Below are 24161 nucleotides of genomic sequence, written 5' to 3'. Positions count from 1 at the left end.
AAAAAATAGGCTGATAGATAAAAATTGAGAAACTTACCACGTACTACTTGCGTGTCCAATACGATGTCTTCCTCTATTTTTTGCGATGTCGATTTTAAATCTAATAGTTTCCCTTTATTTTTTACGTGTTGCGTATGGTTTGGTCACCAACATTATAATGGTTCATTAAAGATTTAATGGATGCACCTTTTTCAAACTTTTAATAATTTAACCCCAGGGGCTCACATTTGGTGTGTATGGGCACACCCAGGGTCCTGAGCTGGATATCATCATTCTTCTCTTTCTTGGTGATTCCCTTTTGATTTTCTCTCTCTCTCTCTCTCTCTCTCTCTCTCTCTCTCTCTCTCTCTCTCTCTCTCTCTCTCTCAGGGTAACTTGGGAATTTTTTTTTGGCTGGTGCAACATATGCCTCAGGCTTCCTTGCACCATATAGTTAGTAATAATAATAATTTCAAGTTTTTGTTTAACCAAAAGCACAACTCTTTTGCATTTACCCATCATTTTCTCTTTATTGCATACAAAACGCACATGCCGTACACAATACCCTTCATGACTACAAGCCAGGGGTTGCAATTTCTAAACAAAAAAATATATATTTACTATAAAAAAATTTTCAACATCCCTGACATAAATAATGAAACAAAATATGTCTTTTTGCGGTGCAACGGAACACAAAAATCGATGCACTAAAACAAGCTAAACATATGTTTTTTTTTTTTTTCTTTTTTTTTGAGTGGCGAGTGTAAAGACAGCAGTTGCAAGATAATTGGTACATTAACCTCCCAATGACGACTTATAACGCCACTTCTTGTCGCTTATTTACTTACGACTTGCAAAACATCTGTTTATACCTATTCTAGTTATTACTTGAATTTTATGATTTTTGGTTGAGTTCTTTTTTTTTTTTTTTTTTTTTTTTTAATTTGGAGTCTCGAAGTGTCCTGGTTAATCCGATCCCAGTAAATTGAGAGTCTGCTGTATATATTTATTTATTTGAAAATTTCTGTTTTGCTAAGAGCTCTCAAGATTTCACGACCCTGATGAAATTGCTTTATGTTAAACCCAATCTTGAGTGTTACCTTGTCTTAGTGAGAAAACGTTTTTTGAATATTAGCATCTATGCTTTGAAAATTTGGAATAAAGTGGTCTCAACAGACTTGCAAGGCAATGACTGACATTCCTTCTGCTGTCATGAAAGACTGGTCCAACAACTATACAAGATGAAATATATACAGTACTAACTCTTCAAACTTTTCAGCCAGCCTGTTAACCACATGGACATGCCATACTTTTAAGCCTTACTCAAAACTCTGACTGCATCTCAATAGTACTACCAGTTTGATAAAACGTTTTTCCACAAAACACACACACACACTGCATAACAATTGATAACTGCTTACAAAATTTTTCATTAGACGGCACCACAGATCATTTAAAGCTTCCGTGACACTAAATTTATCTATAAAAGTACAGTAAAATTCCATTGTAATGAATATCACTGAAAATTTCAAAAGGATCATTATTTGTATAAATAAACTTACATAAGCAGCAGTTTCTGCTTTCCTTTATTTAAATATTAGCATTAAAAGTAATGAAATGATGAACTACCTAAACTACAAAATTAAATATATTTTGTTTAGAGAGTATCATTTTGAAAGCATATTTTATTTAAAAGAAATATCACACATTCAGTAATACAGAACACTAGATACAAGTTGTTGCTTTTCACATGTGAATATATTAATTTTGTTTTTTATGCTCAGTTTGTTTTCCATCATTTAATAAGAAAATTCAGTTATATTGCTATTGAAAATATGCTGGTAAAAAAAAAACAAAAACAGAGCATAATCATTAAAAAATATGGAAAATGTAGTAGTAAAGGGTGTGACAATGAATTCCTTATGTCACATCTTTTAAAACTTGCATTAAATGTAGTAAAGGGTGTTACAATGAATTTGTCACATCTTTTAAAACTTACATTAAATGTAGTAAAGGGTGTTACAATGAATTCTTTTTGTCACATCTTTTAAAACTTCCATTCCCCTGGCCCAAGCAAAAGCCTTTCCATAGACACATTGACAGTATTGGTACCATTCATACTTTTCTAATTAAGTGTTTCTTTCTTTGCACTCCACTACATTTTAGGCATAGGTGGACTTTGAAAATAATTAAGTCGCCTATGCCATGATGTTTGATGAAAAATTTGTTGTACTGAATTTTCTGTCGAAACCATTTCGTTTAAATGTGATTTACAAAGCACTATTAATATTGCTTTGTAATTTATTAATAAGGGAAGTCAGCCAAGACCTGGAAATATTTTTGTTACAGTGAAAATTTCACTATAATGAAAAAAGATTTTTGAGGTAATTATGATTTTACTCTACATATATAAATAGCAGCAATTCAAACTAGAGCATTTTTGGATGACACTATAAACATATCAAAATACAGAGTAGAGTAAGACCCCTGTATTCGCAGGGGATATGTTCCAAGACCTACTCTGGATGGCTGAAATCGCGGATATAAGCGAATACCTGCTGACCCTATATATAATGTGATTTTCTTGTACATACATATATATAATAAAGTTTAATTAATAAATTAAACACACAGTAAGACATTACCAACATTAAATACGGTAATAATAAAGTACAGCAGACTCTCGATTTATCGGGACTGGATTAACCAGGACACTTCAAGACTCCAAATTAAAAAAAAAATCAACCAGAAATCATAAAATTCAAGTAATAACTAGAATAGGTATAAACAGATATTTTGCAAGTCGTAAATAAGTGACAAGAAGTGGCGTTATAAGTCGTCATTGGGAGATTAGTGTACTGATTATCTTGAAACCCTCACTGTATATACATCTACCACTCAGTAAAAAAAAAAGAGAAACCAAATGTTTAGTTTGATTTAGTGCGTCATGTCGATTGTTGTGTTCCATCGCACCGCAAAAGGACAAATTTTGTTTCATTATTTATGTCAGGATGTCAGTATTTTTTTTTATAGTAACTTTTTTTTTTTTGTTTAGAAATTGTGAAAATGATGAGCAAATGCAAGAGTTGTGCTTTCAAATTAAACAAAAACTTGAAATTATTCAAAAGTTTGAAAACGGTCCATTCGTTAAATCTCTGAAGAACCATTATAATGTTGGTGACCAAACCATACGTGACATTGTAAAAAATAAAGGGAAGCATTGTATTGGACATGCGAGTAGTACGTGTTAAGTTTTTTCGTTTTTTTTTTCTGTGGTTAACCGCAGGTAACTGAATCAGCGGATACAGGGACACAACTGTATATTACTACTACACATTCAAATGAGAATGTTAGCATTAGTATTAGTAGAGGCACATGATGCAAGAAAGCAAGCTTTTGCAGCATCAGCCAAAAAAAAAAAAAAAAAATACCCATTTCACCACTCCATTCGTCCTAAATGCCTGTCCAGCTTAGCCTTAAATTTCTTTAGGCTATCAACTTCCACAACAAAAGATGGAAGTCAGTTCCATCAATCAACTACCCGCTGACTAAAAGGCAGATTTCCCCACATCCATTCTACAACTGTCCTTCCTCAATTTGAATCTATGTCCCCTCAAGTTCTTAATCTGAGCAAGAGGAAGAATCTCATCAGCATTCAGCTTGCTTAACCCATTCAAGGCTTTATATCCCTCAATCAGATCACCTCACAGGTGCCTACTCTCCAGGAACTGCAATTTGTAGAACTTAAGCCTTCCTTGGTAAGAGCACCCATTTGTTCCCCCTCACCACTGTTGCCCTTCTTTATACTCGTTCTAGCAACTCTACATCCTTCCTAAAATGAGGCCTCCAGACCTGTACATAGTACTCTAGGTGTGGCCTGACCATTGCCTTGTACAAAGGGATAATCACCTCCCTGTTCCTGCTAGCAAAATTCTAATATATATCATTGACAAGACTCCATGACCTGATCTGGAAGCCTGTCTGCACTGCTCAGCAAACTTTATATTTGACTGCACAATTATCACAGGTCTTTTTCACTTCCCTGAGTGTACCACACAGTTGGTATGTTTCTCTTGGGTTATTGCTACTTATATGCAGTACTTTGCATTTGTCAAAGTTAAACTTCAGTTGCCACTTCTCAGCCCAATTTCCCAACTTATCTAGATTCAGTTAGAGCAGCATACTGTCATTACTGTCATTAAGAACCCTGCCAACCTTTGTATCATCTGAAAACTTGGACATTAATCCTGATATATCTTCATCAATATCATTGATGAAGGTATATCAGGGTCCAACACTGAACCCTGGGGAACTCCACTAATAATATTTGTCCACGAAGAGCAGTATCCATTGAACGCTGAACCGTCCCTTTATCCATTGTAACAACTTACCCTTAATGCGATACCTCTCCAATTTGTACAGCAGTCTTCCATGTGCAACAGTATCAAAAGCTTTCCTGAAATCCAGGTATATGATATCAAAATTATTTTTGACATTCAGTTCCTTTGTGACCACATCATAGCATCCAATCAAATTGGTCACACAAGACCTTTCTTTAACTTTTTTGATTTTTTGATTTGATTCAGTTTTTAATGGCACATTGGCAGCTAAAGCCATAATGCGGCAAGTCAAATTTAAAAGGCTACTAAACATTTTGGAAGCCTAGGCTACCACTTCAAGCAATTAACTATTATGTAAAAAAGGTATAAAGTAAAAGCATATAAAGTATAAAACTTAGATCTTTGTATACAAATTAATAGATTGTAAAAAGTTAAAAATGTTGGACATATTGTCTCTGTCACCTATTATCTGACTGAGTGTAAATTATTCAGTCAAATTATTAAAAGCGATAAAACACAAGCGTCGTGTTCTATAAAAACAGGACATTCTATAAAAATATGACTAATGGTTAAAATAACATTACATATCTCGCACATAGGTGGGTCATCCACCCTCAGCAAATAGGAATATGTGAGATGACTATGACCTATGCGGAGCCGAGCAAGAACAACTTCCTCTCCTAACCCTGCGTAGACTGGACTGCCATTGCATAATCACAGGCTTTATGTGATGTAGTAGTAGTGGCATGTGATGCAAGAAAGCAAGTGTATGAGCTTATGCAGCATCAGCCAAAAAAAAAAAAAATCACACCATTCCCTCCAAATGCCTGTCCAGTTCCTCCTTAAATTTATTCAACCTATCAACTTCCACAACGACAGATGGAAGTTTATTCCAGCAATTAACCACCCGCTGGCTAAAGGCAAATTTCCGCACATCTATTCTACATCTGTCCTTTCTTAATTTGAATTTATGCCCCCTTAGGTTCGTAATCTGAACAGGTGGAAGGATCCCATCAGAATTCAGCGTGCTCAACCCATTCAAGGCCTTATACACCTCAATCAGATCACCGCGCAGGTGCCTAGTCTCCAGCCACTGCAATTTGCAGAACTTAAGCCTCTCTTGATAAGAGGATCCCTTCATTCCCCTCACCAATCTTGTTGCCCTTCTCTGTACACGGTCAAGTAAATCTACATCCTTCCTAAAATGAGGCCTCCAGACCTGTACGCAGTACTCAAGGCGTGGCCTGACCATTGCCTTATACAGAGGGATAATCACCTCCTTTTCCCTATCAGCAAAATTTCTATATATCATTGACAAAACCCCATGTCCTGCCCTGGCAGCCTGTCTGCATTGCTCAGAAAACTTCATATCTGCCTGCACAATTACTCCCAAGTCTTTTTCATTTTCTACCACCTTAAGTGTAGTACCACACAGTTAGTACATTTCTCTGGGGTTACTTCTACCCATATGCAGTACTTTTCATTTGTCAAGGTTAAACTTCAGTTGCCACATCTTAGCCCATCTGCTCAAATCATCTAGATCCTGTTGCAGTAGTACACTTCCATTACTGTCATTAACAACCCTGCCAACCTTTGTATCATCTGCAAACTTCGACATTAAGCCTGATATACCTTCATCATTGATAAATATACAAAACAACAGTGTACCTAACACCGAACCCTGTGGGACTCCACTAATAACATTAGTCCAAGAAGAGCAGCACCCATTGATTATCACCCTCTGTCTTCTCCCACTTAACCATTCTTTTATCCATTGTAGCAACTTACCCTTAATACCATTCTGCTCCAATTTGTACAACAGTCTTCCATGCGCAACAGTGTCAAAAGCTTTCCTGAAATCCAAATATGTGATATCAAAATTATTTTTTTGCATCCAGTCCCTTTGTAACCACATCATAATATCCTATCAAATTTGTCAGACAAGACTTTCCCTTAACAAACCCATGCTGTGTCTGAATTATTGCTGCAGTCTTGTCTAGATGATCCTGCAATGCATCTTTAACCAGCGACTCCATATTTTACCCGGAACAGAAGTTAAACTAACTGGTCTGTAATTACCCGTGTCACCCTTCAATTCCCCTTTGTGAACTGGGGATACATTTGCACATTTCCAGTCCGTGGGAACCTCCCCTGAGTCCAAGGATGCTCTCATAATTATGGCTAAGGGTTTGCTTAGTTGCTTTGCCACCTCCTTTAATATAACTGGATAGATCCCATCCACCCCAGGTGCTTTTCTTATGTTTAACTTCAACAATTTCTCCTCCACTTTGCTCTCTGTTATTACAAAATCATTAAGTATCCTGCTATAATTTGATAACCTTCTGACATTTTCAAACCTTAATAATTCCTCACGTGTGAATATAGATGCAAAATACTCATTCAGTTTGTTTGCTATCTGAGCAGGATCATCAACAGTCGAACCATCGATGTCAAGTGGACCAATCAGATTCATCCCCTTCCTTTTAGAGTTTATATAAGTAAAGAAATCCTTGCTGTTTTTCTTAGCATCTTTTGCCAAGGATTTCTCGTAATCTGCCTTTGCCTGCCTAACCTCCTTTGTGACCTGATTACAGACTAGCTTATATCTGCCATAGGCGTCTGAGTTTCTTGATAATTTATATGCATCCCATGCATTTTTTTTCTCTGTTACGAGTCTCATTAGTTCATTTGACAACCATTTAGGCCTAAACCTTGAGCAATATTTCTTAATAGGTATGAAACTTTTAGTAGTTTCCACGATTAGTTCCTTGAATGCTTCCCACTTAGAATTTACTGTTGGTAACATCGTCAGTTGATCCCACTGTACAGAATTTAAAAACTGTCGGAGACCACTGGAAATATAAATTAGAGTATTATTTGCCTGTAGTCTGAAAAGGGACTGACAGACAATGATTATCCAGGGAAATGGCTGATTTGGCAGCAGCATCAGCTAATTCATTTCTCCGGATCCCAATGTGGCTTGGGATCCAGCAAAAGCGAATATCAAATTCTAATTCTACGAGAGAAAAAAGAATCTGCCGGATCCTGGACAGGATCAGATGAGGGTTATACCTCACTGATACTAGAGCCTGTAACACGCTTAATGAATCACAATAAATCATATACCTCTGGTAGTCGCAATGTTTAATGTGATCTAGGGCTGTTTCTATTGCATGTAACTCTGCAGTATAAATGCTAGTTTCTTGTGGGATCTTATTGGATAATGTTTTGTGAGGGAACACAACAGCAGATCCCACATAACATTCTAGCTTTGAGCCATCTGTATAGACTGGCAGAAAGTCAGAATACTGCTGTCTATGTGATGCAAAGAGTTGCTGGTAGACAGATGGCGGTGTAGTAGCCTTCTCCCAGATCTTAAGGGAGAAGTCACAAGTTGGAAAATAGGCATGCCAGGGTGGAAGGAATTGCCTGGGTGACTGGGCAATGTTGGCTACCGTCATGTCTAGTTCATTCAACAGCCCTTGAATCCAAATACCAAAAGGTTTGTTGGCAGTCCAACGGGTGTTGTAGAAGTTTTCCCAGCGTGGCTCAAAAACGGATGGCCACGTGGGATGATCAGGCAGGGATTTCAATTTGAAGGCGTACTGTAAGGACAACTGCTTACGTCGAAGATCTAGAGATGGTTCATTAGCTTCAATGTAAAGGCTTTGGACAGGAGATGTGCGAAATGCTCCAGTGCCTGTCCGCATGGCCTGATGGTGGATTGGATCTAACCACCGAAGTACACTATCTCTAGCAGAACCATAAAGGTAAAGACGAAGAAGGGTAATACGATCTGTGCCCCACGAAGTTGACGAAAGGGCACGAAGGATGTTAAGCCCTTTAACACACCTTGTCCTAAGCTGACGAATATGTTGTAAAAATGTCAACTTCTTGTCGAAAATAAGTCCAAGGAATTTGAATTCTGCTACAACTGGGATGTTGTTTTGCCTAAGCCTTAATTCTGGGTCAGGATAAAGATTACGTTTGCGACAGAAGTGTACACAAACAGTCTTCTGTGATGAAAATCTGAACCCATTAGCCAAAGACCAAGCTGTAAGATGATCAATGGTTTTCTGCAGTTGCCTTTCAATGACCCTCATATTGCATGAATGACAAGTAGTTTTTTTTTTTTTTTTTAACTTGCCTATTTGTATATGACAAAGACTTTTTGTCTTCATGCAATCATATATTTTATATATTACCGTATATTTTGTACATTATTGTATATTTAATCCTGTAAAAGTCTTGGGTCGAGCAAGCATGTACTCTTGTCTATTGTACATTGTGTTCCTCGCACCTTAGTCAGTAAATATTCACACCCTTCTGGCACAGAGCTGTCCCGGGGTGACCCAAGGTTTCTTGGGAAATAAACTGATTTTAATAATAATAATAATAATAGTCTTTACATGCAACAGTATCAAAAGCTTTCCTGAAATCCAAGTATATGATGTCAAAATTATTTTTTGCATCCAGTTCCTTGGTTACTGCATCATAGTATTCTATCAGATTGGTTAGACAAGACTGCCCTTTAAAAATCCATGCTGCGATTGCAGTATTATTGCATGCCTGTCCAGATGGTCCTGTATTAAGTAGTGAAGAACAAGGTTAGAGGTTTAACCAGGGCATTAAAGACGTGGAGATGAGGTATGAGGGGAGGCAGAATATCAACATGATGGCTGACTATTGCTTGATGCTGAAGAGGGACTGTAAAGTAGAAGGATCAGCAAGAAAATCAAAGAAATGAAAATTTGGCCCATTATAGATCAGTTTTAAAATGAGAGGTAGGTGTATAGTGGTCTTTTTAACACACTTACTATTTCAATATAGGCTGGTAAAAGTAGCATTTTATTATTATTTCAGTGCACAAATTCTGCCAAAATTAATAAAAATTTATGAAAAATTAAATTTTCTTTTGTGATTTGTGAGAAACCTGATGCAATGAACACAACACATATGGAAAAAGTGACAAAATAATCATGTTTCAATTATGAAATCAGCAGCATTAGAAAATAATTCAGGAACAACCTGGAAGAAAACATCAGCGAATTGTTTTCAAAATTCAGAGTACTCTTATCAGTCCCTTTTAAAAAATGCAAATATCTAATAAATTAGTGGAAAGAAAGCAAATTGTTTATTCTAGGCTTTTCAAATTAGTTCAAAGTAAATTTTGCACAGTTGTTACTTCAGTTCCAAGTGCATTGTCTCAAAAGAGATAGGAGACAATCTCCAAAAAGCATAGCAGGTTGACAAGTGACAAAGTATCTAAAACTGTGTTTCCACAGCAATAGATGGAAGTTTGATTCAGCAATCAACTACCCAGTGGCTAAAGGCATATTTCCCCACATCCATTCTACAACTGTCTTTCCTCAATTTGAATTTATGCTCCCTCAGGTTTTGTAATCTAAGCAAGAAGAAAAATCCCATCAGCATAAGCCTGCTCAAACCATTCAATGCCTTTACACCTCAATCAGATCACCTTGCAGGTGCCTATTCTCCAGATGCAGCAATTTCCAGAACTTAAGCCTTTCTTGGTAACATCCCTTTGTTCCCCCTCACCAATCTTGTTGTCCTTCTCTGTACTCATTCTAGCAACTTTACATCCTTCCTAAAATTATGCCTCAAGATCTGTATGCAGTACTCAAGGTGTGGCCTGACCACTGCCTTATACAAGGCGATAATCATCTCCTTATCCCTGCTAGCAAAATTCCCATATATCACTAACAAGACCCCGTAACCTACTCTGGCAGCCTATTTGCACTTCTCAAAAAACTTCACATCTGACTGCACAATTACCCCCAGGTCTTTTTCATTCTCTGCTACTCTCAGTGTAGTACTGCACAGTTCATATGTTACGCTGGGGTTACTGTTACCCATATGCAGTACTTTGCATTTGTCAATGTTAAATTTCAGTTGCCACTTGTCAGCCCATCTGCCCAACTTTACTAGCTCCTGTTGCAGTAGCATACTGTCATTAACATCCATTCCAACCATTGTATCGTCTGCAAGCTTCGATATTAAGCGTGATATACCTTCATCAATATCATTGATAAATACAGAAAACAACAATGGGCCCAACACTGAATCCTGGGGAAAGTCCACTAATAACAGTAGTCCACGATGAGAAGGGTCCATTAATTACCACTCTCTGTCTTCTCCCACTCAGCCATTCCTTTATCCCAGCAACTTGGCCTTAAATGCCATACTGCTCCAATTTGTACAAGAGTCTTTTATGTGCAACAGTATCTAAACCTTTCTGGAAATCCAAGTTTATGATATCAAAATTATTTTTTGGATCTAGTTCCTTTGCAACCACAACATAGTATCCAATCAAATTGGTCAGATAAGACTTCCCCTTAAAATAAATCCATGCCGTATCTGAATTATTTATTTATTATTATTTTTTTTTTTACGAAAACCCCAAACACAAGAGGTATTAGAACCTATAGTACTTAGTACCATGCTTGCGTTGAAGATTGAGAAGACGAAAGAAGATATTTGTTGACATTAGACTGAACTTCAGTAGAATGTAATTTTCAGGAGATACGTATGAAGGAAGGTTGTTCCAGAAAATGGCAGCTGAATGAATAAATGAGGAAGATGAAAAGTTGGTCCTGTGAGTTTGAAGTTGAAGAGTAAGTGGATGTTGGCTGGTGGCAGCACGTGTTTGGACTGTTTTGAAAGAGAGAGCAGGAATTATAGAAGCCAATTCAGAAAATAGAGCCCATTGAAGTGTCTGTAGAAAAGGCATGAGGCAGAAACAGTACATCTATGAGACAGCGAGTGGAGAGACTCTGTTAGAGAGGAGTCATTAATTAACCTAACTGCCCTCTTCTGAATGGAATCTAGAAGCCTGAGAGAGGTTTTGGGGGCACTACCCCAGATTTACGAACAATATTCCATGGAAGGGCGAATTTGCAATTTGTAGAGTGAACAGCTGTTTGGAAGAAAAGTAACGCTGAGAGCGAAAGAGAAAGCCAAATTTTTTAGATGCAGAGGAAGCAATATTTGTAATGTGTTTTTTCCAAGACAGATTAGAAGTCAGGGTAATCCCCAAAAGAGATATATCATCTTGCCTAGAAATCGGAGTGTCACCAAAGATAACCATAGGAGCAGATGAATCCTTTTTGTGAGATATAAGACAAGACTGAGTTTTAGAAGGATTGAAATTAACTAAATTGTCTTTGTCCCAGTGGAGAATTACTTGGAGATTGGCATTTAAGGAATTGGTAGTGGATATTCGAGAAGTTGAAGCTGATTGAGCAGGGCAAGGTTTCTCAAAACGGAAAGTGGAATAAAATGTGCTATCATCGGCAAAACTATGGATAGGATTTCTAGTCAATGGAAGAAGGTCATTAATATACAAGAGGAAAAGAGTGGTGGGAAAAAAACTGAACCTTTGGGGACACCAGCATTAGTGGAGAAGTTAGAAGACAGAGAGCCATCTACCATCACCCTCAGTGAGCAATCAGAGAGAAAACTGGATAACCAATTACAAAACACAGTTGGCAAACCATAAGATGGAAGCTTGTTTAGAAGACCTTTATGCCAAACACAATCAGAAGCCTTTGAGATGTCAAGAGCAACTGCTTGTGTTTCACCAAACATTTCCATTGAGTTTGTCCATAAATGGGTAACATAAACCAGAATATCACCAGTGGATAGTAGATGGGCAAAGGTTGCGGCCAATAGTCTTGGCAAGAGACCAGAATGCTTAGCTACCATTAGGTTAAGAAGCAAGTTTTCTAATCTTAGCCTGTTCAAAATCTAGTTTGGACTGATTAATAACTGCTTTACAATTGTTGCGAGCTTTGGTGTACTGGCGATTGTTGATCAGATGGAAGGTTTCTAGGTAGTTTAAGAGTTGATGGTTAATTGATTTCTCCATTACTTTAGAAAGAGTAGAAGTAATTGCAATGGGATGATAATTGGATGGGAGGGATTTGTTACCCTTTTTAGGAACTGGCTGGATATGAGCAAATTTCCACGCAGAAGGAAAAATACCTTACAGGAGTAGGTTCAGGAGCACAGGTTTTGAGAACAAGTGCAGAAATACCGTCAGGACTTGAAGCTTTCTTAGCATCAAGATTCGTCAAATTCTTCTGACATACTTTTGACGGAAGACCACAGCAGGCAGGCATTGAATGGAGCATGTTGGGAATGGTGGGAAGTGTTTTACCAAGGTCATTAATACATGAGTTGGAAACAAAATGGGATGTAGCAGGTCAACTTTATCCTTGGCTGAAGTGACAACAGAACCATATGGTTTGGACAGAGGTGGGAACAGAGATGGTAAAAAGTTGCGGCCAATAGCTTTGGCAAGAGACCAGAATGCTTGGCTACCATTAGGGCAAGAAGCAAGTTATCTACTCTTAGCCTGTTCGATCTCTAGTTTGGACTAATTAATAACTGCTTTACGATTGTTGTGAGCTTTGGTGCAGGCAGAAAATGAAACTGAAGAATTAGAAACAAGCCAATTATGATATGCAACGCTCTTCTCTTGAACAGCCTTAGCACATTTATTGGAAAACCAAGGTTTAGATAAAGGACGAGATTTTAAAGTGGAGTGTGGGATAAAGGATTCCATTCCTGCATGAATAATTTCATCGATCCGATCTGAACAAACATTGATATCAGAAGTTTTGAAACAGTAATCCGACCAGGGAAAAGAAATCTCGCAGGTCATCCCATTTTGCATTCTTGTAATGCCAAACCAACATGATGTTGGAAATAGCCATGAGATAAAGGTTCCATTGGAGAAGAGACAATCACCAAGTTGTGATCTGAGGTGCCTAAAGGACCACTCATTTTGACCGTGTACTGAGAAGGGTTGTTTGTGAGAAAAAGATTAAGCGTGTTGGTTGTATGATTAGGATTGTCTGGTATTCTTGTAGATAAATCAACAATCTGTGCAGGATCATTAGTAATTGCAAAAGTCTCAGCATCTCGACCAGCTGGGTCAGTGTGACTAGAAAATGGAAGCCAGCTGGAGTTGTGAACACTGAACCCTGAAACATTAAAATCACCAAGGAAAATTACCTCAATGTTAGGAAAGCTGCACTGGAGAAAGTCAAGTTGCAAAGAGAGGAAGTCAAAGACCTCCAAGTGATTAGTGGAGTTGGGTAGGTAGTTGAATTTGACACAGCATTATATGTCAAATATAACAGCATTATATTTGACATATAATGCTGTTAATGGAGTCTGTGGGAATTTGGCACTAGGCACCAAGTGTAATGCCTAAGTTTGTTGATGAAAAAACAGTTGGCAGAGTTCTTAATAATAGTAATCAGAATATGGTACACCAACAAGACCTGGACAAATTAGGTAGATGAGCTGAAAAGCAACAATTGCGGTTTCATATTGATATACACTAATCTCAGAATAAAATAAATAAATCTGCAGCCATTGTGAATTCACTGCAGGATAGAGACCCTCTCATTATTCCTTCAACAAGTAATATTGATGGAATGGACCATAATCTGACACGTTGGTCCAGCGCAGTTTGGCAAATCGACTGTATTTAGCAGTCAGGGGCTTGAATCTCAGTCTACTCAAAGAACATATGCTATGTTCCTGATCACTTGACTATGGAGGCCTAAGCTTGGAATAACATATCATAATTGGGTAATACCACAATCAAGCTAGTGGAATATGAAAAAAGATCTACAGTTAATTGAAAAGTCCAATATGAAGTTCTCTGAGCAGTCCAGACAGGCTGCTAGAACTGCTCATGGAGTTTTGTCAATGACATGTAGGAATTTCACCAGCAGAGAAAAGGAGGCGATTAACTCATTGTATGAGGCAATGGTCAAGTCACATCTCAAGTACTGCATACCAAGTCTGGAAATCTCATTTTAGGAAGGATGTGGATCTGTTGGAATGGGTGCAGAGAAGAGTAATAGGATGTGGAGCACTAAAGGAAACTCTTATCAAGAAAGACTTGAGTTCTGTAAATTGCAGTGTCTCAAAACTAGGCACCTGCAAGGAGATCTGACTGATGTGTTTAAGGCTTTGAATGGATTTAGTAAACTAAATACTGATGGCAAACTTACTGCATCTTGGATGGTGCACACACACACACAAGGGGACTATATCCTTTCAGCCAAAGAATAATTTGTGGTTGGAACCAACTTTCATTTTGTGTAGTGGAAATGGACAGCTTGAATAAGTTTAAATGAAGTGGGTAGATTTTTTTTTGGCTGATGCTTTGCATCATTTTTATTACAACTGGGGGACACAATTTCTGAGAGGAATAAAATTTTTGTACTCCAAGGTAAGTTCTCTGCCAACTGCTCAAATCAATATAGGACAGATTGAAATATCCCATAACAAGGCACATGTCGCTCATTCTATATAGACGCAAGGACTCTCATAATATTCTTCCAATCTGAAAACAAACATAAAATGGTTTCTTATTTACCTTCTTACTACTACAGAACAGACTCAGGGTGCCTGGGAATGCTCTTGTTGTGCATGGGCTACTCTAAACAGGTAGCACGATTCCCCATCACAACTACTTCTCTCTTGTCTATTCATCCTAAATACACTGCATGTCACAGCAAAATTCACTATCCTCTACTTCTGGGTGGCAGAAGATGGAGTATGGCTGCTGTTCTCAATAATGCTGTTAATGGAGTCTGTTGGAATATGGCATTAAGCACCAAGTGTAATGCCTAAGTTTGCTGATGAAAAAACAGTTGGCAGTAAATTTCTGTTACCCTTATGATATTATCTATATCAATTAAATCCAACATGAAGTACTCTTCATATCAGATTTAATCATTATCTGTCAATCACGTTTCCTTTTGACTTAGGGTGTAATATTCCTCTTTAAATGGTATTTCTCAGGCAATCTCAATGATTTATCTAATTTTTAATTTTTTTTCTTTATTTATTAAGCCAAGATTTCATATTAAAATAGTCTTTTAAAATTCTTTAATGTATTTCCTTTGATATACCTCTGGTAGGTAGAATATACCCTTCACTGGCTTGTAGCTGCGAAGGGTATTGTGTACAGCATGTGCCTTTTGTATGCAATAAAGAGTTCTTCTTCTTCTCTTACTTTCTTCTTTTGTAACTACATAAATTAGAATGTAACTGAATTTTTATACTTTCACCTGTATATGCTATCCTGTTTGTTTGCAATATTGTTTCTCATGATGTGATATTCATACAGTGAGGAAATTGGAAAACAAGACTGACAATAGAAAAACAATGATCCCATGTACGAGTAAACTAACCTTGGTTTATTCAAAGTAACTTCCTCTTGCATCCACACACTACATTCAACAACCATGAAGTGATTGGAACGATTGTGGAAGGCCGTGACTGGTATACTACTGTTCAATGTTCTCGTCACAGCTCTTAGAATGGTACTGATATCATTTTTTCATCAAAATAACAGCTTTTCAGTGGTACCTTGAGCGTCCGGAACAAAAACAAGTTGCATGGGGCTAAGTCTGGTAAATACAGTGGGTGCAACAGTGTGCAGTGCCTTGTGGCTTGGTGCATTATTATGCAAGAGAAACCAACTGCTATCTTCTCCATACTGAGGCTGCACATGTTGGATTCTCTGCAACAAAGGTTTCAAATCATCAAGGTAGTAGGCAGCGTAATGTTTTGGCCATTGGATATGAACTCTGTGTGTACAATTCAATGAACTTTTGGAAGAGTTTGCCAATTTCCATTCCACACTTTGTCACTTTGTTGTGGGGTTGTACTGAAAACACTACATCTCATCATCCATAATGATCAAATTCAGGAAGTTGGGTTTGTTTTACGTGGCCTCAATGAATTCTCTGTTCAACTCACGCTTGTCATTGACGGTCTGTTAATGAATGTGGAACAAACCATGCACAGACCTTTATTTTCTTCAAATCCTGGGTTATTTATCAAATCATTCCCGTATTAATGCCCAGATCTTCTGAAATCATTCAGAGCATTGCACATCGATCATTGGTAATGACTTCCCACACTTTTTCAATCAACTCTGGCATTTGAACAATTTTTGCTGAACCCAGATGTTTATCATCTTCCAGTGATTCTCTTCCTCCATTGTCGAAACATTAATGCCACTCAAACACATGTGCACAAGGTGGACAATTTTCTCCATACACTTGGGTTGCCATTTTCAACATTTCTGTGGCACTTTTGCCCAGTCAAACACAAAACTTGATGTTTGCTCTTTGTTCCTCAACAACACAGACACAGGAGAGACATGTTCAGCTCATACTACATTCTGGAATAGTGGCAATTTCCACTGGCATTGACTGCAGTGCTCAAGGAACAATCACTCTTTCATTTCATGTTTACTTCTAGTAGATGGCAGCACCAGCACTTTTCTCATAACACCAGTCTCGTTTTCCAATTGCCAAACAGTACACTGTTTCACAAATAACGCTATTTTTCTCAAAAAAGAAAAAACTATCCTGTTAACCTTTCTGTCACTAGCATCAGACTCGACACAGCTTTATCAAATGGTGCTAATTAATATTCAAAATTACAGTGCTTACAAGTTTTTGAAACAGTCGAATCTTCAGAACAGCAGGATTTCGAATTGAGTCCATAATCGCGCGCCACAGCAACATATAAAACTGGACCAACCAAGAAACCTTTTTGCTATAAGATAAAAATTATTACAATCTAATCTTTTAAAATCAAAGAATAACTGTATGCTGTATAAAAACTAAAGCTATGAAACATTTATTTTCATTTATATATGTATAAAGATATATAATATCTAGGATGTCTATATATAGATATCCTAGATATTATATATAGGAATTATATATCTAGGAAAATGTCTTAATTCAATATCAGTAGTTTTACGTGGTTTTAATGTATTTATTTTGAAATACTGTTAACTTTTAATTTGAATACAATATTCAGTTCATGGATGATTTAATACAACTTCTAGCTTTTGTGTCATGTTGATTGTGTTTTTAGTAATGCACTTTGTATGAGTGCAATATGCCATTTTTGTCCATGTTTTCTATGAAACTTTTAGCCTACTTTCTCTTACATATCAGGTTATAAAGTAATCTCCTCTTTTTCTTTGATCAATGCTTTTTATGTACTTTCACAAATGCATAAAGGCTCATTAATTTAATCACGTGTATCAGATGTTTATCTGTCCACATGTAAAATTTCAATTCACACTCAATGGATTTACATTCAATTAGCTCCCAGACGAGCCTGTGGTTTATTGGGAGTGTGTGGCTCAGTAGCACATGCACATGGACACACAAAAATTTGTATGTGTGCATATGCCCAAGAAGTTCTCTCCCATGCCAACCAGAAGGCTAATATCAGACATAGAAGAGGAGAGGATTGGACCTGGATTTGGAATTTAGGGTTGGTCATTCACAGATTTTCCCTGGAAGCAATTTAAAGTTGTGCCCAGCCTCCCCTAACCCAGAACTGAGCAGGTTGTTATTGTTGTTATTTGGTATTTAGGAGCATTAGCAACTAAGGCCATATTGCTCCGAAGATATGCGGTGGTCATTCCCTGACCTTTCCGCATCCTCCATATTTGGTGGTCACAGGCTCGAACCCCAGTCTAATCAAGAAGCGTGTGCTACGCACTGCTGCTCCTGCCCACCTGGCTACGGAGGCGCCTACTGAGCAGGGGTAGCCATCTAGTATTACCAAGGGTTAATTTGGAAATGGAGGAACTGCCAGAAGTGGGGGAGAGCAGAGTGCAAGAGTTTCTAGGAATGCAACAAAAACTAAGACAGAATATTTTTTATGTGATTTTCATGTTGTTTCTGAGCTGCTCCCAGTGGCAACCTTCCTGAGCTGCCATGAAACAATATGACCCAGAAGCAGATGAGATAAGGGATTGAGCCTCACTCCAGGAGTATTCAGCCAGTTTCCATGTCGCTCTTGTTACTAATTAAGCCAAAAAAGAGTTCTCCCCCTTTCCAATGTTGAGTCTATGAGTGGAAATTGCAGGTTTGAATTTACATATATTTCTTCAGATATTTATTTTTCAGGCCACAGAGAGGCACTGGGAAACTCCCACAGTCTGTATACACATATGGGACCATTTTTGTTACACTGTGAGCAGTGAAAATCAATTTATCCACAAATAGGATTCCTCCCTCCAACCAGGGCCAAGGCTGATGACATGAGGGAGGGAGGGATGCCCCTCCCTCCTGGTTGTCCCAACCGGCTCTTGCCACAATTCTCTTTTCCTGCACCTTATAAGAGTTGCAAATTGTTTCTGAGGTTATTGTAGGTTTCTTTTAGGACATTACCTTGATTTTCAGGCTAGGAAGATCTTGCTCTCTGAATGTTTTTCCTTGCCTGGTGAACCCTTTGCTGGAAGGTTCCAGCTCAGGGAACCACCAGGTGACTGCATTTTTCTTTGGCTTCTTTTTCCAAATAGATGCATAACATGCATTTAGCATTACCTGAGTGATTTTTTCAGAGTGACTTGAGTGGTGAGATGGGTGAGAGAGTTTGGTAGAACTCTCTGCAGCAATTCTCTTATTGGTTCCCAGAAGGTATTCCAGTTAGCTTTATTGATATTACCTTGTAATGCAATTGTAAAGAGGGGTGGGCCTCCAGTTGATGAACAAGGTTATGGCTCTGTGATCAGTGGTAGTCCAGGTGTTGTGGACACACCAATTTGTTATTTTAGAAGCTATGGAGGCAGTAGCCAGAATAACATCAATGTTTGATTCTCATAAGACTAAATTAAAGGTTGACAGATTGTGAGAGCCATTTAGAACTGTAAAGGTTATAGTTGCAAGAAAGTCCTCCAATTTCTGGCCATTGTAAGTACCAACACAGTCTTCAGGCAGGCTGTGCCAGAGTCTGGAGTGGAAATTGGCATCCACTGCCACTAGAAATCTCTGAACCTGGTAGTATCGTTAGAGCTTTTCTAAGTAATGTAAAGTAGGAGTGATGTCTTCTCCTGGCCTGCAGTAGACTGAAATGATATGGACAGAACCATGGTGACTAGTAATATGTTCACATGCTGCAAAGCTTATACTTTGTACAGGGAGAATTTACTTTAGTCACTGTTAAGGTGGTATTTCACATCACTACTGTTGCCCAGGTTTGTCAGATTTGGTTTCCACTACCTTGAAGGACTGCGGGTAAACCCTAACCATACCCCCAAGAGTATATGGTTCCTGGAAGGATAAGATATCTATATTTTGTCCTTCCATTTTGAGTTTCACCTGGTCAACTACAGCACAAGCTCTTCATGCATTTAATTGGAGAAAGTTCAGTGCCATGTGAGTATTCTGATTATCCAAAGTTTATCCTTGTTTTGTACTGTTTAACAGTACAAACAGCTTGTTGAAGAAGTTGAAGAAATGTACACCGAAATTGAGAGTCTTCTAGATGAGCAGAAAACCCACTACACTATTATTATGGGGAACTTCAATGCTAAGGTTGGAAAAAGACAAAACAGCACAGAAAGGAGAACTATAGGAAATTTTGGAATTGGTGAAAGAAATGAAAGAGGCGAAAGACTTGTGGAATTTGCAGAATCTCAAGGACTGTCAGTAATAAACACTTTTTCAAGAAAAGGGTGAACAGAAAGCAGACTTGAATTAACAACTAATGAAATCGACTTCATCCTCACTAACAGAAGATATATTGTGAATGATGTTACCGTCCTGAATAAGGTATGTGTTGGAAGTGATCACAGAATGGTAAGATGTACACTTGATATAGATGTAGGAAAAGAAAGGAAAGGAAAGGAAAAAACTGACTCAAGTAAATAATACAAAGGTCTCTGAGATAACAGAAGAGGAGAAAAAGCAGTATGTACTAGAACTTAAGAACAAGTTTGAGCTTCTGCAGACTGCTCAGGACCAAGATATTGACAAGGAATATTACAACTTTCTGAAAGTGATAAAGCCCAAGAAACCTATAGGGAAAAAGAAATCAAAAGAAGAAAAAAATAGTCAAGAAACACTTGTTATGGTGAACCGAAGGCGTAAAATGAGAGCAAGATAAACACTGACAAGGAAAAAATTGAGTATGCTGAGTTATGCAAAGTCATTAGAAAGAGACTCAGAGAGGACATAATAAGATTTAACACAAGAAAAGTAGAACAAGCATTAAGGGAAAACAAAGGATTTAAATCAGCAGCCATGAGCAGTAATACAGAAAGACAAATGATACTGAAACTGAAGAATAGCGATGGTGTACTTATAAACAGCAGAGAAGGCATAATTCAAATAGCAGAAAACTACTATAGAGAATTATACAAGGAGCAGTGAAAATGAAGTGAAAATTTAAGAAAATGAAGAATGAGAAAGCCCCAGGGGAAGATGAAGTTACTGTAGAGTTGTTAAAATTGGGAGGAAGAGACATAACACAAAAACTGGCAAGGCTCTTCACAAAGTGCATTAGAAAAGGTGTGATGCCTAAGCAGTGGAATAATCAATATAGTTTTGCTGCATAAGAAAGGAGATAAATCAGAAATTGGAAATTATAGACCAATTAGCTTGTTATCCCACATCTACAAGTTGTTCACTAGGGTCATTACTAACAGAGTAGAAAGAATACTTGATGAGAATCAACCGAAAGAGCAAGCTGGCTTTAGGACAGGATTCTCAACTATGGATCACCTTCACGTAATGTCACAGCTAATGGAGAAAGCAAATGAATATAAAACACCATTATGCCTGGCATTTGTGGATTATGAAAAGGCATTTGACTCCATAGAGCATAAGGCAATGTTTCGGGCACTGGAAAGACAAGGCATAGATACCCCATATATGATTTTGAAGAAAATATATGAGAATGCTACCTCCTACTGTCCTCCAAAGACAGTAGGAAATTTAAAATTGAGAAAGGAGTTTGACAAGGAGACACAATATCTCCGAAGCTGTTTACTGCTTCCCTTGAGGAAGCTTTCAGAAGATTAGACTGGTTGCAGAAAGGAGTCAATGTGAACGGAGAGTACCTAAACCATTTAAGATTTGCAAATGACATTGTGGTCATAAGCCACGATCCCAAAGAATTAGAGGAAAACCTTAATCAGTTATGCAGAGTTAGTAAGGATTTTAGACTAAAGATGAATATGGCTAAAATAAAAGTAATGATGAACAAGTATGCCACAGAAAGGGAAATAATGATTGAAGGAGCAGTAATTGAACAGGTGGAGTCATATACTTATCTGGGACAAGTTATTAGCTGTAATAATGATAAATGGCTGGAAGTCAAGAGAAGAATAAATTTTGGATGGATAGCATTCAGGAAATATAGTCACATACTGAAGAGCAATATCCCAGTTTGTCTGAAACGTAAAATAATGAACCAATGTATACTCCCCATCATGATTTATGGAAGTGAAACTTGGGCACTCGCCAAAAGAATGGAAGAGAAGCTGAGAACTACGCAGCGAAGAATGGAATGAATTATATTGGGAATCAAACTGTCAGATAAGAAGAGAAACACATGGATTAGGCAGCAAACTCAAGTAAAGGATATTCTTATCAAAACTAAAGAACTAAAATGGTCCTGGGCAGGACACAAAGCTCGAAGACATGATGACAGATGTATTAAGAAAATAACAGAATGGTACCCAAGAGGAGCTAGAAGAAAACCTGGAAGACAAAGGCGGAGATGGATAGATGAAATTCGCGAGTTTGTGGGTAGTAAATGGATGGCCAGTGCTCAAAACAGAAGGAACTGGAAAGTTGCTGGAGAGGTCTTCATCCTGCAGTGGATTGAAAATGGCTGATGATGATGATGAACAGTTTGTTGATAAAAAGGACAAGTTAGGATTTCACACTGAATGAGCATAGCTTAATTGCACTGTCTTGCAATTACTACACGTTGTCTATGTATTTCTTGTTTCACTGCCATCCCAGTGCTATTCCTTTTGAGAGCACCTGTGGGATGTGGTTGAATCTCTGGCAGTAGAAACACTTTAGGATTGCAAAGTCAGTGGTGAGCTGTGAATATTTTAACAATGGGATTGCAGTTTTGCAGGATTTTTATTCTTTTTGACGTGAAACATTCTTGGAGCACCTCAGCCTCGTAAATTTGATGGGTCACGAAAAATGCTACGCGGAAGTGACATCATCTGCAGCTTCCGCTAGAGGAGAATTTTTATAACTTGTATTTTTGCAAACATACTTCCTGCAGCTGCCGTTTGATTGTAGATGCTGCCAATTGATTGTAGCCATTTAAAAATGGTAATTAGTCTATTGGCTTGATATTTATTTTAGATGCTAAACATCAATAATAAATACTAACATCATGTGCACATTCCAAATGAACATGGATTTCGCTAACTAGGATTTTGCCAAGGATGTTTCACATAAAACCACCTAACACATGCACTCAGCACACACAGCATTTTTTTTATAACTAAGGAAACATAATGGATACATTTTTTTCATGATAAAATTTTAATATTTCAAATAAAAAAATAACATGAAATATTTCCCATATCACAAATAACATAAAAAAACTATCACAAAACACCGTAGAATATAAAAACAAGTATTACATAAAAAACCAACTATTCTAGAAAAGGTACACAAAAATCAAAGATTACACATAAAAAATTATTACACAAATATTCAAGAAAAATTAATTCTAAAAATTGCCATATAGAATTTACTTTACAGGCTCCAAAAAAGTGATAAGTGTTTGCCGTTTTTTTACCTAATTGTTATTTTATATTGTACTTTATAAGTAGCCTTATAGTTCTAGTTATGCTGGTTATTTTAATTTTTAATTTAGATAAGAGTTTTTGTAGATTACTACTTAATATATGTAAAACTGTTGTTTCATTCAAATCTTGCAGCCACTGTTTTTGTATAGAGAGTGGGAGGGAATTCAAATTTTTAATTGTGGTAACTAGGTTGTTGTTGTTTTTTTGGTTTTTAGGAGCAATAGCAACTAAGGCCATATTGCTCCGGCGATATGCGGTGATCATTCCCTGACCTTTCCGCATCCTCCGTATTTGGTGGGCACGGGCTCGAACCCCGGTCTAATCAAGAAGCGTGTGTTACGCACTACTGCTCCTGCCCACCTGGCTACGGAGGCACCCTGGTAACTAGGTAGCTCTAACGTAAAATTATATAGCATAATACACATCACTGTATTTAGGATTCTATTAGATAGTGTAGTATTTTTAATTAATTAATTAAATTTATTGATCTTATTAATCTAAAATATCATGCCCCAGACTAGAGCAGCGAAGCAATGGGCACAAAGTGGCAGGAGTGCTGTGACTTCGGAAGAGAACTGAGGGAAGCAATTCTCCAATGCATCATAGCCTAAAAAAATGTGCAACTTGTGAAATGTTTGCCGAACTCTCTGTAACAGAACATGATCTAGCCAAGGAGGATGTCTTTGTGTGTGTGTGTGTGTGTGTGTGTGTGTGTGTGTGTGTGTGTGTGTGTGTGTGTGTGTGTGTGTGTGTGTGTGTGTGTGCCAGGTGCAGAGAGTGTCCAGAAATTAGGCATCAACTCAGCATCCTAATGAGGGTCTATGAGAGCTTGAGGTGTAGGGTAGATGCCCTCAAAAAAATTAATATGAGGGGCCAATCAAGCTCTCAGCTGCCCAACTCAACGCCAGAGCTCACTATTGTGCATCGGGAAATGCAGCAGCAATCTCCAAGGCAGAATGCACTGGTCTCACAGGAACTAATTATTGTTGGTGACTCTATTGTCACGGAGATGGGAAATATACTATGCAAGAAGGATAGTTTGTTATGTTGTTATTTTGGTTTTTAGGAGCATTAGCAACTAAGGCCATATTGCTCCGGGGATATGCGGTGGTCATTTCCTGAACTTTCCGCATCCTCCGTATTTGATGATCGCGGGCTCAAACGCCGGTCTAATCAAGAAGCGCGTGCTA

At 37.7% G+C, this 24161-nt stretch overlaps 1 protein-coding gene across 1 annotated transcript in view; it reads right to left on the bottom strand.

Annotated features, from left to right (window-relative positions):
- The window catches only part of LOC150087169 (protein white-like), a 207307-nt gene that overhangs the window by 5738 nt on the left and 177408 nt on the right, over positions 1–24161 (bottom strand). The window contains exon 13 of the mRNA XM_090372390.1: positions 16832–16937. Within this exon, the coding sequence (XP_090228516.1) occupies positions 16832–16937 (106 nt within the window). The remainder of the gene's footprint in view (positions 1–16831; positions 16938–24161) is intronic.

This window comes from Mastigoproctus giganteus, chromosome 4 (genome assembly GCF_048544385.1).
Source record: "Mastigoproctus giganteus isolate SK-2022 chromosome 4, ASM4854438v1, whole genome shotgun sequence".
NCBI lineage: Eukaryota > Metazoa > Arthropoda > Arachnida > Uropygi > Thelyphonidae > Mastigoproctus > Mastigoproctus giganteus.
Note: the sequence above shows the minus strand (reverse complement) of the source record. Positions and strands in the feature narration are given on the sequence as shown.